A 14,727-nucleotide genomic window follows, 5' to 3' on the forward strand; every position below is an offset into this window, starting at 1 on the left:
AGCTTTGAATGCGATTGTGAAGTGCCCAAACCTTTGCACTAGTAATTTAATGCCTTTAGGAGAGCCTTTCATCTCCACCACACTTCACCCTACACACAAACGGAGGTTAAGACCCAAACTTTTGACTTTTGCACGAATATAATGCACTTTTTTCGCTGTCCCCCTGCAGCCGCCGTGCTAAAGTACGAAAACAACGTGATGAACATCCGACAGTTCAACTGCTCCCCTCATCCCTACTGGCTGCCCAACTTCATGGACGTGTTCACGTGGTCCTTGCCTTTTGTCGGAGAGAAAGGTATCTGCGTTCGCTCGGGGCGGGAGGGCGCACCTCACCGTTCCAGGGGCCGCAGTGCCGCAAGTAGTCCCAACCCCTCAAGGGCTGGGTCCAGGGTGGTGGGGCGAGGAAAGGCTTTGGTGTGATGGGCATTTTTTTTGTGTGTGTCTTTTATAGTGTTTGTAATTAATAATTTAAGCGAGATTAAGGTTTATACAGGGGTCTGAGTCCAAAGGCTAGAGTTTCTCTTGCTGGAGGCGCTGATTGTAGGCCTTTGGGACGATCGACTGAAGCGTTTGCTTGTGTTTGCAGTGACTGAGATGCTGGTCAACGTTCTCAACATCTGCTCTGACGACGAGCTCATGTCCGAGGGAGACGACCTCTGTGAAGGTACCAGAAACTCATAAACGCACATGCATACATATTTGAACCGATATCTGCCTGTTATGCCCTCGTTTGAAGTGTGTGGCCTCTAGGGTTGGACGGTGTCCACTTTTCTAAAAACCTCTGCTCCCTATTACTGCCGGTAGGGAGTAGGGTATACGCTGTCAGAGATGCAGAGATGCACGGTCATCCCGAAAGTACTGGATGGGGCACCATTCCGGAGAACACAATCAAGTCCTTACAGCAATGCTCCTCTGAAATCTAGTAGAAAGCCTGTCTTCCCTGGACCGTAGAGACTCACTCCAGCAAAAACAGAAATAAACGAACGAGCAGGTGTCCCAATACTTTTCCTTTCCATGTAGTGCAAGTCATTCCCTGCTTACATACTGCGGGTGTATCGCGTCACTGTCCCAATACTTAATGACCCGACTGTACGTGCGTCGTTTCAGGATTACATGAGTCACTCGTATCATAGCTCATCTCGGATTAACATTTACATCCTGATGAAGGCACGTCCTGGTCCACCCTGATAAAGTGCTCAGGCACGTATTCCTGAAGTGTGTGTGTGTGGCGTTGCTCATTAAGAAAGCAGGCAGCTCATCAGTACAGATGCTGCGAGCCATCGGAAGTGTCAGACTGTCATTAAATCTGCTTCAGTTTCCTTTTCCAGTTCCCTTGAGACCCCCAGCCTCTGCTGCATTGCTAACTACTAATACACGAGGCCCGGGACAGCCGTTTGTAAACAGCCCACGGCAATGAAGTTAGATTAAAGACCCCTTCAGGCGTGACTGAATGGATAGAGATGTGTGCATATGAAAAAAAAATAAAAAATTGACCTTGGTGTCTTAACTGTGTGTGTCTGTGTGTGTGCAGGTGGAGCACCAGCAGCGCGTAAGGAGGTGATCAGGAATAAGATCCGTGCCATTGGGAAGATGGCCAGAGTGTTCTCTGTGCTCAGGTTGGTTGCTGTGTTTCATCTTCTTAGGTCCAGCTACAGTTAGGCTGGCAAATTGGCAACCAATATGTGGACCACCAGAACAGCTGGGGTACTCCTACAGGGCTGTGGGGATGTTCCGCAATTTCTTTTTCTAGGTATCTGACTTTAAAAGCATTGGGAAATGGGGGTATGGCGAAGGAAAGAAAGGGCTCGGGGCTCGAAGCATTACTATATCATCTGTCAAACGTGGTGGAGATAGTGTTATGGCATGGGCATATATGGCTTCTGACAGATCTCAGAGCAGCTGCTTTGAATAGAATAGCAAGCACCTGGTGCCCCCACTTGCAATCCCTCTAGCAACCACCTGGGATAGCAACCATAGCATCCCCTTAGCAGCACCCTTCCAAACATCCCAGGCGTAGCGTCTAGTTGGCAGCCACACCTCAGCAGCCACATGGAGCGCGGTAATAGCAGTCAGTGAGTGACCACCTACCTATAACTAGCATCCCCTTAGCAACCACTCAGCAGCACCCTTCCAAACATCAGACAGGCTTAGCTTCTTGGCCAGGCTTCTACCGACTTGGTCTTAAAGCCATTTTCCAACTCCCTAGCAACCGGTTGGGATAACATGGCAACTCCATAGCAGCCAGAAAGTAACCGCCTAGCAACCACCTAGCCACACCCTGGAGGCCACTCAGAACAGCATAGCAACCACCTAGCATCCAGCTTGGCAACCACGTGGGATACCGTAACAACCACTTAACAACCCTAGCAACCCTGGCAACCTTTTGATAGGCGGCAAGTCATACTGTAATCTGTACTGTTGCTGGATGAGCACTAGCAGCTGCCTCAGCATCCCTGTTAACTGCCCTGCACGTTGCTTAGTGACCCTAATGCGGAAGGACTCTCCGCAGCGCATGGCACAGCTGGCTCCCGAAAGCAGAGCCACAGTAGAGTGGGTTTTTGCACTACCGGGGTGGAATCCCGTCCCATTCCATTCTATCCCACAGGGTATGGGACAAGGAGCCCCCCCCCCCAAATCTTCCAGAGGTGTCTGGAGATCATTCGTTCTCACTCAGCTGCCTGGGAGCGAGGGGCCTCGTTACCAAAATGGGACACGTAGTTGCAAATAGATTTCACTGTTTATAAAAGCGGACGAGCAGCTCCCCGCACAATGATGCTTTGTTTGGAAACGGACGCACACGCTCGCGCTCCTCCATCAGGAATAATGAGCCAGCATCAGTGTGTCACGAGTGGAAATAGCTGTATAATTAATTGCATTAGACATTATTGCAGCCGGCGCAAGAGTGCTCCAGCCCGTCGGACTCGCTGCGAAATCTTTTGTCTTGCTGTTTTCGATGACAATATTCAGATTAGCTTGGCAGCGCTGCAAAGTTTCAAATTACCATTTAACCCCAACACCACCCCCCCCTCCTCCCCCTTCATACTAATTGATTCAGTGTGTTTCTGCGTGATTCTGTGGACACACACTAATGAGATTTTGCGTGTGTTTGTGTTCTGTTTGGTCGCAGGGAGGAAAGCGAGAGCGTTTTGACCCTTAAAGGATTGACCCCAACCGGGACGCTACCCCTCGGAGTGCTGTCTGGTGGAAAGCAGACCCTGCAGAACGGTAAGCGTGCGTTCCTTCGCCCCCATACCTCCATGTGCTTAGAAAAGCGCCAAAACCTGGCTGACTCGGCATCACCTTACAGTAGAAGCCAATGGACGGCTTAAAACACGAGGGCTGTTTTAATACATTCAATAATTAGTATATAATTTTTTTTTTTTAGCGCGCATTACCATGCGATTATATTGGAAAATAATCAGGTTACCTTTCCATGGCTTAAAAGGAAGGATGCCCATGCCAAGTACAGCTGTAACAGTTATAGGGACAACTTTTAAAAAATACCAGGGGACAGCATCTGTAGCAGCAGCAGTTTCTAGGCTATATCTTGTATATCTTGGCTATACCAGTACCAGGGATAGCTGTAATGTTAGTGGACACACGGACGCAGGGACAGACACCTTTAGAGTGGTGGGCAGCCAGCTCCATCACCCAGGGAGCAGAGAGGGACCCAAGAGGGGCCGCTTGCCGAGCCCGGGTATCAAACCCTGTCATCAGTAGCCAGGGGCTCTGAGAGTAACAGTCTTCGGTGCACTGTTGTAACACGTCCAGGTACGGCTGTAATTCTAACAGTACCTTGGACAGCAGTACCAGTACCAGCAACACAGGTAAGAACAGTTAGCAAGGTAGAACTATAGCAAGGCCAGCTGTATAACCAGGAATAACTGTAATGGACCAGGGACAGTCGTAACAGTACCATGAGTAGTAGTAATGGGAGCAGAACCGGGGACAGCTGATGCAGGGCCAGAGAACTGCATTGCGTCGAGTGATCGGGTGAAAGGGAGGGCAGGCTCTTCTGCTGTTACCGTGCCTACCGTACAGCTGCAGGTGTGGCAGATGGAAATGCGGCTGGTAGAGGCTGGAGTGTTTATTGCAACCTTTAGTTCAGTCCCAGTCAAAAGCAGGATGGCTGTGACGGCTGTTGCTCAAAGCGGCGCCCTCTAAAGTGTCCCGGTCCTTTGGGCTCTACTGGGCTGCTGACCTGGTCCACTCCAGATTCATTCTCTCTCTCTCTCTCTCTTGCTTGCTTGTCTACTCTGCACTGACCTATATCTGCCTTTGCGCTACAGCTTCTGCTTTTTTTTCACTATTGTGCCACACCTACTTGTGACCAGGCTGACACAGGTTTGAGTGACGAGATTTAAGGGAAGAGAGTCGAGTAGCAGATTTGACAGTAATAGAGTTGGGAAACTGGGGTTTTAGGGTAGCAGGGGTTTTAAGAAACTAGGCTTCAGAGTAACGGGTTTCCGAGTAGCAGGGTTTATAGGTAACAGTTCGAAATCAACTTGGATTTGAGTTGTAAGCGAAGGAGGTAACGTGGGTTGAAGGTAACAGGAGTAAGTTACAGGTTTAATGAATATTAAATATGTACTTATTAAAATGCTGTTATTAATTATTAAATGTTGCATTTAATTGACTTTTATGTACGTATGCATGCCCAACTCGTACGCACTTTAATCTCCACTGTACAGCTGGACTCCTTTTTTTGCGGAAAGCTCCCTCCGCTAACTATCTTGTCTGCTCTTGTGGCCGATGGCGTATCCGAGTTGGGTTGACTCAGCTGGGTTAGCACACGTCCTTTGTTTGCCAACAGAAAATGAGTCAGTTGACTAATCTGCTGTTGCAATAACGTCTCCGTTGCAGCCCGTGCACGTGTGCGGCTCAGCTGCGGCGCTTTCCTCTTGTCCTGCTGAAATGTTTTGGTGTAAAGAGCTCTGTTTGTATGCAGCACAAACACCCAGCCGTTCTTTCACACCAGGCGAAACCTAAAAATCCAAAGAAAAAAGAAATGGGGAGGAAGGGGGTGGGGGGGAGGGAGAAGGTATTTATAGGCCTGCCTGTCTTCCTCCTGGCATCAAAAATGGCAGCTTGCTGCCTGCCCACTGATTCCCTGGCTGTGGAGTGCCAGTCAAAAGTTCCAGAACAGGGGGGGGGGCTTTTTTAGGGTTTTTAATTCTAGCAGCTGCAGTTAATGGAGTAGTGATCTACGAACCAACCTACCATATCCTGAAGATGTTCATTGAAGAACAGGGGTCTCCCAAGTCAGTCTGAGTCGATCTGATCCGAAATGGACTCTGATCCCTTGGACAAATTCTGGGCAAGTCCAGCCATGTTGCAGCAGCATCTCCGGTCACGTTACCGATTAGCCACAACACTTGTTGCAGGTAAGCCAGCAAAATGAGCCAACTAGCAAATATCCTGTGGGCAGTTGGGCGTAAGAAGATGGGCAAACTGTAGCCATGCAGGGATGAATGTGGTCAGCAGCTATCTGGACTGTTGAAACCCAGCAGGTTCGTGGTGTTGGTGCCAAGCTCTGACCCTGCCATCTTTTGTTCCTCAGCAGAAATTGAGGTTCGTTAGGCCAGGCTACGTTTCTCCAGGCTTCAGCCTGTGCTGAGCCGCTGCAGCTTCAGCTTTCTGTCCCTGGCTGACAGAATTGGAACCCCCTCCCACCTGGTCTTCTGCTGTTGGAGCACAGAGGTCCTGCAGCCTTTCAGTCAGCTCCTACCAGTCTGACCACTCTAGGTTGACCTTTCTAATTAACAAGGGGTCTGCAGAACTGCCACTCACTGGATCCCAGTTTCCTCCCATTCTAATGGTTGATCTGACCGTTACCTGAAGCTGCTGGCTCGTGTCTGAATGATGGGAAGTAAGTAAAGTAAAGCTTGGCCTCACCTGAGCACAAAGGCCATACAACCAAACACGTGGCCCCGTTGCATGGCCCTTTCTACCCCAGGAGCCAATCAATGGCTGCCTGCCATGAGGGGGTGCTTTATGGGACCGCTCATCGATCCGTCCGCTCTTAGCGGCCGATTTTGCTGGGACCAAAGCAAAGGTCGGCAAAGGGGCCGGCAGTAAAGAGGGGGAGAGAGGGGGGGGGGCAGTCTGGGAGACTAGGTCGAAGAATGTAGAGGGGTCCTGGGGAGCGATGCCATCGAACAGGAGGTCGTCAAATAGATTTGACCTAGAGGCCAATCGCTGGGCCTGGGCCAGGGCCCGCTCGGATGGCAGTAGTGACCATCTGGGGAGGCGGCAGTAGACGGTGGACAGTGGTCTCTCGCTGATCTTTTTATGTTCCTGCCTTTCATGGAGGCGGTTGGCCTTGGTGAACCCCTGCTGCTTTAGGTTTCTAAAGGTTCTTCATGCAGGGCTAAAGCAGTAATTGCTCTTCAGTGTCCTGCTTCTAGACGGTTTGTGCTAGCCTCTTCCTCGGTTCTGAATGCTCCTCAGAGCTGGTTTAATACCAAAGAAAGGAGCCTGGTTTCCTCGCTGGTGGAGCATTACCACTGTAGTTCGGTTTCTAACCAGGCGCAATTCCAGAGTAAAGACTGGCTGGGAGGAACGTTAGATCCTCCTCTTCTGGCTTCCCAGAACTTTCCGTTCCACCTTAAATGGTGCAGCAGTTGCGCTCTGCTGTTGCAATGAACACATTGAAACTGCAGCACTATTTAAGGTGGAATGGAGAGTTAGCAGTTTTGGTTTCTGCTATCTGGTAACGTTTGTTTAGCTTTACCAAAAATGAGAAGGTTGTCTGCAGCAGCTGAGGGTCATGTCTATTAAGGGTGCCTGGAGGACTTCAGATGATCTATCCGCTACAGCCAACCTAAGGATCGGAAGTGGATGGGAGCCTTGAAAGCTGATATCACTGGATAGCCCATCCCGGACATCCCATGCGTTTTGTGCCTCTTCGGATGTGAAGTGGTTTTATGTCGAATGGCCAGTCCTTCGCCAAACCTTTTACGTAAGGAGCGAAGCGGCAACCTGAGCCGATAACTAGAGTCGTTCACCTCCGCCTCTGCCTCATCTGTGCGCTCGCTCCAGATTTGACTAATTCCTTCTCTTGTTTAGCTGCCAGTTCTCCGCTGCACAGATCAGCCGGGATGAATTTGCATTGTTGTTGTTGTGTTCACATTCGCTGCAAACTGACCGCTTGCTCTTTTGGCTTTTCCCCCCAATGCAGCCACAGTCTTAGCGAAGGAGGGCAAAGGTATGCTTGTCACTTCTGGATTCTGCAGTGTTGTGTTGACTAACCCCCCCCCCCCCCCCCCCCCCCCTCCATATTGTGTTCATCCTTTTCCTCCCAGTCCTTTTCTCTGTGCTGTTCCCGTTCGTGTATTGACCACGTACCCTTCCACACCCATCCCCCTACCCCCCCCCGAAAAGGTTATTCTTGCACAAGCAAACTGAGGGTGGCTGGTTACGGTATGGAAAATCAGCAATATACCAAAAAAAGGTTCTTCAAAACGACGTCATTTAAACAGTGGTTCCCAGCATTGTTGTTCCATGAGATGCCTGTCCCCATGTCTTTTGCGTTTTCCTGCTTGGGGATTATTCCAACATGCAGCCTACACAAGTTGCATAGGGCCTCTCGGCTGCCAAGGGGGCTCCCCATGCCAAAAGGATGTCCTACATTCTGTAATTCTATATTAGATAAGCCTGAGCTTAAGAGCGTGGGGTGTCCAGGCAGGCCTAAGCTATTAAAGATATATATATATATACTTTTTTTTTTTTTACCTTAAAGCAACCGCTTCAAAATCATGTTGATTTAAAAACAGTGTTCCTATCGCTGCTACTCTGGGCTCGGAAACTCTGCTAACTGCAGTACGTACAGCAGCGTGACGAGTCAGATTTGTGTAAAATTTGGTAATGTTGCTCTAATATTGCTGTGTATCTCTCAGCTCGTCCAGATAAGCGTCTCCTTTAGCGGGGGCTCAAAGTGCGAATTGCACTACCTGACTCTAAGGGAGCCCAGGAGCAAACAAAAAGGCAAAAAAAAAATGTCCATATTGTTGCTTTAATTAAAAGTAGTGCAGTACAGGACTGATTTGGGGCGGTCCAGCCGACTCTGCCTGCCAGTCTCAGGACCTCTGATAGAGCCGGGCTAAGTCCCGGGCCTCGCTCTCGATTGGCCGTGGAGCCGGCTCCTCCCTGCGCTGGGTATTTTGGGCTTGTAATCTTGTTACGTTTGGCGCGCCTCCGGAGACAGCCTGCTTCTTTTCAGCCCTCGTACCGAATACCTCCCTCTGTCTCTCGCCCGTTCTCTCACTAGCGTAATGCGGCAAGGTGCAAAACAAACACTTGCTTAACACACGCCCACGCGCCCTCGGGGTGTTAAGTGTGCCACGGCAAGACGCTCCCAAGTCACTGACCCGGTTTCCGCATCGCTGACGAGCGCTGCGCTGCTTTTCCTGAGTAACCAAGCCCCCCACCTTTCCTCTGGGAATGAATGGACCAGTTGTGTTTGCTACCTGAACTGGGACTAATGCTCCTTGGCGCGAGTCCAGCGTGTTTTTTAGAATTACGAGAGGGCATTAAAAAGACTGCTGATTGTGCAAGAATCTCCTCTTTCTGTCAGAGTGGGTTTTAGTGTTCCTGCATGTTCTGTGGTGGTGGTGTTCTACTCTGCCGTCTCGGGTCACAGTTCGACAGTCTGAAGTATTTTTGTTTGGCCTAATGTGAATCTGGCAGATCTTTACACTGTTTCAGAATTTTATGATGAACGGACCAATAGAAATGCTCCGAACTTACCTGGGTTAAAGTCTTTTTACATTGACTTCCATTGAAATCTTCTCCTGTAAAGTTGCCATTGTGGCCATTTACTTTTTAGTCCTAACAGACTAAACAGAGCAAGTCATTGCGTTTGTAAATACTTGTAGGCTCTACAAGCCCAGAGCAGATCCATATGGAATCTGTATTTTTTTTTATTTTATTTTATTGTATTTTATTTATATATATTAATATTAGGCAAATTATTATTGGAATTATTTTTAATTACAGTGCGTTTATGGCAGTGTCAAGTGTAATGCATAATGTGAGAAGGGCCTCCTCCATTCTCTAATTCTATATTAGATAAGCCTGAGCTTAAGAGCGTGGGGTATCCAGGCAGGCCTAAGCAAGTGTTTTGTTTTGTTTTTTTTTTTTTTTTTTTTTTTTTTTTTTTCCCCCCATGCAGGAATTTGAGAAGTTCAGCATTATTTTGGGGGTATATTTATATTTGGGGAAGTAGGTGTGATTAAGGTGGGTATAGGCCCCTCCCCACTGATTTGAGATAAAGGAAGCAAGATGTGATTGAAGGCTTCCGGCTTTTTCAGATTTGTGTAGAGTTTGGTCCTGTTGTTCTAATATTGCTCTCTATCTCTCAGCTCGTCCAGAAAAGCCTCCTTTAGTGGGGGCTCAAAGTGTGAATACACTACCTGACTGTGCCCAGGAGCAAACACAAATTTCCATAATGTTGCTTTAATTAACCATTCAGAAAGTAGTGTCCGGTGTAATGCATAATGTGAGAACTAATAATAGTTTTGGAAGGCACTCATTTGTTTTATTTTTTTTATTTATTTATTTATTTATATATATTTTTTTAACATTACTAACTAGCTGATCGAAACTTGCATGTTCTCAGCATGTTGTATTTATGTATGTTAAAGATAATTTCATGCCTTTTTCCAAGCTAAAGTAATTGGTAATGACAGTGCACTTTTGGGAATACCTAGAATATGGAACATCCTAAAACATTATTGACTTAGGAACAGAACATAAGTTATGGACTAAGAATATGATTCATTAATTGTTAACCAATCTTAGTTGGGATTTTCTGGAGAAATAACTAGCTGAGTTTCAGGTGGCTAAATTATTAATAAACTGTGAAATCATTCCAATAATTATTCATTAACTAATCATTAAAATTTTATATTAATACTTGTATAGTAAATACACATAGGACTGGTCGCTCATGGTAAAAAAAATTAGATTGTCATGAGATTGTCATGCATATAAAATTCATCATCCAAGTACTCGTTAAAAAAAAGGAAACGCACTCGATTATGTAGTATCTATAATGTATTGCTGACGGCTTATGTTGTGTAGCTTAAATGTAGCACGATTCAATAAAAATATGGTCATATTGCCCATTTATTTATATCTTTAAGTAAATATAATGACTAAAACAAGTGTTTATTGTATGTGCAGGTTTTAATTGGGTTATGTAAAATAGTATATTAATGAGTTACTTGGATAATTAAGCTGCTGTTTTATTCAGGGACCTGCTCTATTGGTGTTGGCAATAAATGTGAAAAGTGAACGTGTTTCTGTAATACATGATGTGTATTCTGTGATTATTGAATGTCATTAATTCCCCTGTTCTGCTTTCCTGCTGCATTCTACTCGGTAAGCTCCCTTTCTGAAGCCAGTTAAGAGTCAGACAGTTGGTGTTGTGCTTCCGTGGTGCTGTTATGTGCTTTGTGTTTCCTTCAGCTGAAAACGCCCGTAATGCATGCTGATTTAAAAGCGAACGGAAGTCGGCCAGACGTTTCCTTTCTGTCTGTGTTTTCGTCCATCTGCCTGACCTTCCTTTTATTGCCTCTTTGCTCCCGCTTTAAAAGCCATGCCTTCAATGTCACCTGAGCAAAGCAGAGAGAACTGAAGGCTTTGTCAGTGTTCCACTTCTTTGGAGACCATATTTATCACCCTTGTCCTCTAGAGGGGAGTCCCTTTACCCGACGTTTTGATGTCCTGCCCCAGCCTCCCCTCCATCACCGTCTAATGTTCTTTTCTTCTCGTCCATCCCTTGTTTTGTTTTTTTCCCCCTCCCTTCCTTCCATCCCATCTCCTCCGGCAGCCATCCAAGGCTTCTCGCCCACGCGAAAGATCCGGAACTTCGAGGAGGCTCGGGGCCTGGACCGGATAAACGAGAGGATGCCTCCGCGGAAGGATGGCCAACAGCCTCCTGGCGCGCTCGTCAACGAAAAGAATGGCACGGAGACCGGGAAGGCATAAAGTGCGGGACGGGGCGGGACCCTAAGCTCGGCTCCACGTCCCTCCATCGCAGTGTTCACGCTCTCTCTCTCTCTCGTTTTCTTCTCTTCTCTCTACCCACGCTCTCCTCTAGAGACAGAACCCTCCGCTGCCCACTGCGGCAGGGGAGGGGCCCCAGGACATGTGGAGAGACCTGACGCTCAAGTACGGCGAGAGAGACTTTACGACTACCAGTACAACCATGAGAGATTTTATTTATTACTTTGAAATGTATTAGATGTCGTATGTGTTAGCAGTGTTTTGAAAAACAGCAACGATGATTCCCCTGGAAAATTCACGGTGTCGGATGTTAAACCACAAGTACTTTTGAATTTACCGAGTGGAACCTAAAAGGGAATCGGCCGAGGGCGCGTCCACACTTGAGCTTTTTTCCAGACCCTTGTCCCTGTACCTCCGAAGACCACTGTGGTCCAGAGTACCGATCTGTGCTCTTCCTGAAAACGGGGGTCTGGCCTTTGTTTTATAGGAGCCTTGGTGAGGTCCATAACATCTGAGAAAGCCATGCGCTCATGGGTGCATATGCTACTATTCGGGCCGCCCCTTAAACGAGACCAGAAATCAGTCCTGGGTGCATGCTCGACTATTCAGGACCTCTCCCATGAAGGAGCCCAGAATCTGTACTAGGTATGTTCTTGACTGTTCAGGACCCCTCCTATATAAATAGGTCCAGAATTGGTCCTGGATGCGTTCTTAACTATTTGGGACCCCTCCCATAAACAAGCCCAGACTTATTCCTGGGCGTGTACTTGACTATTCGGGACACCTTTCATAAACGAGTCCGAAATTGGACCTAAACTTTTCGGGACTCCTTCCTTAAACGGCTCCCGAATTCAATGTGGGGTGCGTACTCGTGCTATTTGGGGTTTCCTAAATAATGCACTCCAGAATTGGACCTGGGTGCATGCGCAACTATTTGGGGCACCTCCCATAAACAAGCCCAGAAAGTCCTGGGTGCATACTTGACAATTCGGGAGTTCTTTTCATAAATCCAGAATCCAGAAAGTCTTTGGTGTAAACTCACTGTTTGGGACATGTCCCAATTGGGTACGTTTTGGGGTACGTACTCAACTGTTTACCATAAGCAAGCCCAGAATTGGTCTTGGGTATCTACTATACTATTTGGAGCCTAGGCTGCATGCTCAACATTTTCGGGACCTGTCCCACAAATTAGTCCATTATTGGGCCTGGGTGCCTCCTTAACTATTTGGTGCACTCTCTATAAACAAGCCCAGAAAGTGCTGGGAGTCCTTTTCATGAGTCCAGAATCAGTCCTGGGCGTATACTTACCGTTTGGGACGGTCTCTGGTGTGTTTGAGTATTCGTGACCTCTCCTGTATAAGTTTTAGGATTGGTCTTTGGTAAGTACTTAACTTTTCAGGACACTTTTCAGTGAATGAGTTTGGCCCCAGTCCAGGCTGCATACTCACCTTTTCGGGACCTCTCCCTTAAATTAGTCCAGAACGGGTCCTGGGTGCATACTGAACTTTTTGGAAAGTCTCCCATACGAAAGTCTGGGCGTTTACCGAACTACTCAGTATAAATGGGCATAAATGACTTAACCATTTGGGACCTCTCCCAAATACGAATCCAGGATCGGTGTTAGCTGTTAGCTGCTTTCAGATCGGCTAGCTCGTACATGCTTTAAGAAACAGTGTTCTGGTCCTGAATAGCGTTGTGGTTTTCCGCTGCTTGGATCCAGCCAGGTTGGACTTGACCCGTAACCACCAAAATAGAGTTTCTAGCTTGTTAGATTGCTTTGACTGGGCAATGACAATTCTAGGTGCATTCCTAAGCAACCCCCCCCAACCCTTAGCCTGAGGGAGCTGATATAATTCATATAGGTTATCCTGCTGCAAATGGACTGTACCAAAACTGGGAAGGGTGGGTTGGGTTCATTGATCCTCTGAGATTCTGGACTTGCACAGTACATGACGCTCCAACACCTAAAGTGAGGTGGTGGCTCCCCCTGCTGGAGAGTTGACAGCTCTGCTTCGGACTACAAAGGGATCAGCGTTGAAACATTCACTGTTTAATGTCTTGGACGGTCATGGCCAGTCATTTGATAAAGTTCTACAGTTTTAGGCTGGTTTTAAGGGTTTTCCAGTGGTGGTTGATGATGAAGGTCCTACCCTTAGTGACTCCAGTTTTAAAGGAAAAAAAATGGGGGCGTGTGACACTGAATTTATTTTATTTTTTTTTATAGAATATTTGAAATGCTATTGTTGAATAACACTGTTTATGGTACTGTTTCTTAAAGTACTCACTTTTGTGATTCCTACTGTTGTGCTCTGTTTAGAATAAGTGCGAATGTTTCCCGGTTTAAACCGAATTACTGGACTAGTCCTTGTTTTTCTTGGGATGTTTGACTATAAAAAAAAAAGAGACGCTATCATGCAATTAGGGATGCTCATTTAAAGCCCTTTTCTTTTAAGCAGAAAGGGGACGTTTTTAGCGGTTCTCCCTCTTGTTTGTTCCCGGAACTTGTTACGACAAGGGCAGATGCAAGCAGATAGTACTCATACTACACCTTGGTGGGTGGTGGGTTCAGTTTGTTGAAGAAACTCTCAAACCCTGAAGGCTCGTTCTATTCTATTCCATTGCGGTGGACCTACAGCAGGCCGTGCCATGTCGGTATCTAGAACTCTAGCTACTTGGTCAGTGCCAATAGCTGTCAGTAGTCGGCACCGATTTGGTAGGAGGTACAGGTCTTTAATCGTGAAGTACACATTAGGAAATTCCCCCGCTACCTTCAGCCTTGGGCCCATTGTCTGTCCCGAAGGGGTGTTCATATGACCCCTTTGTAAAGTGAGGTGAGCTGCCATCAGCAGCCGGAGTCCGGGAGAGCACGACCTACCGCGCTGGGGACCCGGTGCTTACCTCCAAGCATGTCAGCGGAGCTAAGTCCTTATTCTCCTAGATTTGGGAGCCTTGCTAGTGCTAGGGGGAGTTACGAACGGGTGGGTTAACTGGCAGCACCAAATGGGAGAGATTTTTCTCACAGCTCATGCTAAATAAGAGCAAGTGCTTCTTAGAGGGTGGGTAAACACGTTAGACATTTTAAGGAGTTTTGAATGGCATCATCTAAACGCCCCCTAACCCTCGACAGGAGCAGGGATCGCTAATATTCCATTAATAAACTTGTTGCAGGGCCTTGACAAACATCTGACACGATGGCCACTGTAGGGCAGTGTTGCTCACATTTGGTCCTGGACGGCTGCAGTGCTTTGGCCCTCCAGGACTGGCAGCAACCCGTGGCCCTCCCCGGTTCTCGGATATCTCGGATCTGTTCTGCCCTGCAACGCTGGGTCGGTCTCTTTAGTATGTGTGCAATGGAGAAGCTTTAATAATGTTGTCACAAGGTAAGTAAGATGAGGGGAAAACTGGGTGGCACGGACGTATCCCACGCTACCAGAAATTACCAGAAAAAGGCTTTAAGGGATGGAGCAATTCTTCTGTATTTGTAATGCAAGGCCAGCATTTACTTGGTTTTATGTAGATGTATCACTTGAGGACAAAGAGAAATAAAATGGAATACAGAAGAATGTGGAAGTGGTCATGTGTGAGTTCTCCTAAAAAAAAAATAAATAAATAAATAAAAAAAAAGTCAAGAACAACCAGGCAAGCTTACTTTGGCCAGATGCCATTGACTGCATAGAACGGTCAGTGGCATTTCAGCAACGGGTCCTGTCCGAAATA

The 14,727-nt window shown here is 47.2% G+C and overlaps 1 protein-coding gene across 4 annotated transcripts in view; it reads left to right on the forward strand.

Moving 5' to 3' along the window:
• ppp3cca (protein phosphatase 3, catalytic subunit, gamma isozyme, a) overlaps window positions 1-14,727 on the forward strand; it is a 99,142-nt gene that overhangs the window by 22,035 nt on the left and 62,380 nt on the right. For 2 of the 4 annotated variants that reach the window (XM_072665169.1, XM_072665172.1), the window contains exons 9-14: window positions 170-295; window positions 587-664; window positions 1,532-1,616; window positions 3,128-3,225; window positions 7,181-7,207; window positions 10,844-14,563. In XM_072665169.1, the coding sequence (XP_072521270.1) occupies window positions 170-295; window positions 587-664; window positions 1,532-1,616; window positions 3,128-3,225; window positions 7,181-7,207; window positions 10,844-10,992 (563 nt within the window). In that variant the 3' untranslated portion in view covers window positions 10,993-14,563. Of the gene's footprint in view, window positions 1-169; window positions 296-586; window positions 665-1,531; window positions 1,617-3,127; window positions 3,226-7,180; window positions 7,208-10,834; window positions 14,564-14,727 lie in introns of those variants that run through there. The other 2 variants (XM_072665170.1, XM_072665171.1) reach the window with 2 other exon arrangements.

The sequence above is a fragment of the Salminus brasiliensis genome, chromosome 20 (genome assembly GCF_030463535.1).
Source record: "Salminus brasiliensis chromosome 20, fSalBra1.hap2, whole genome shotgun sequence".
NCBI classification, from domain to species: domain Eukaryota; kingdom Metazoa; phylum Chordata; class Actinopteri; order Characiformes; family Bryconidae; genus Salminus; species Salminus brasiliensis.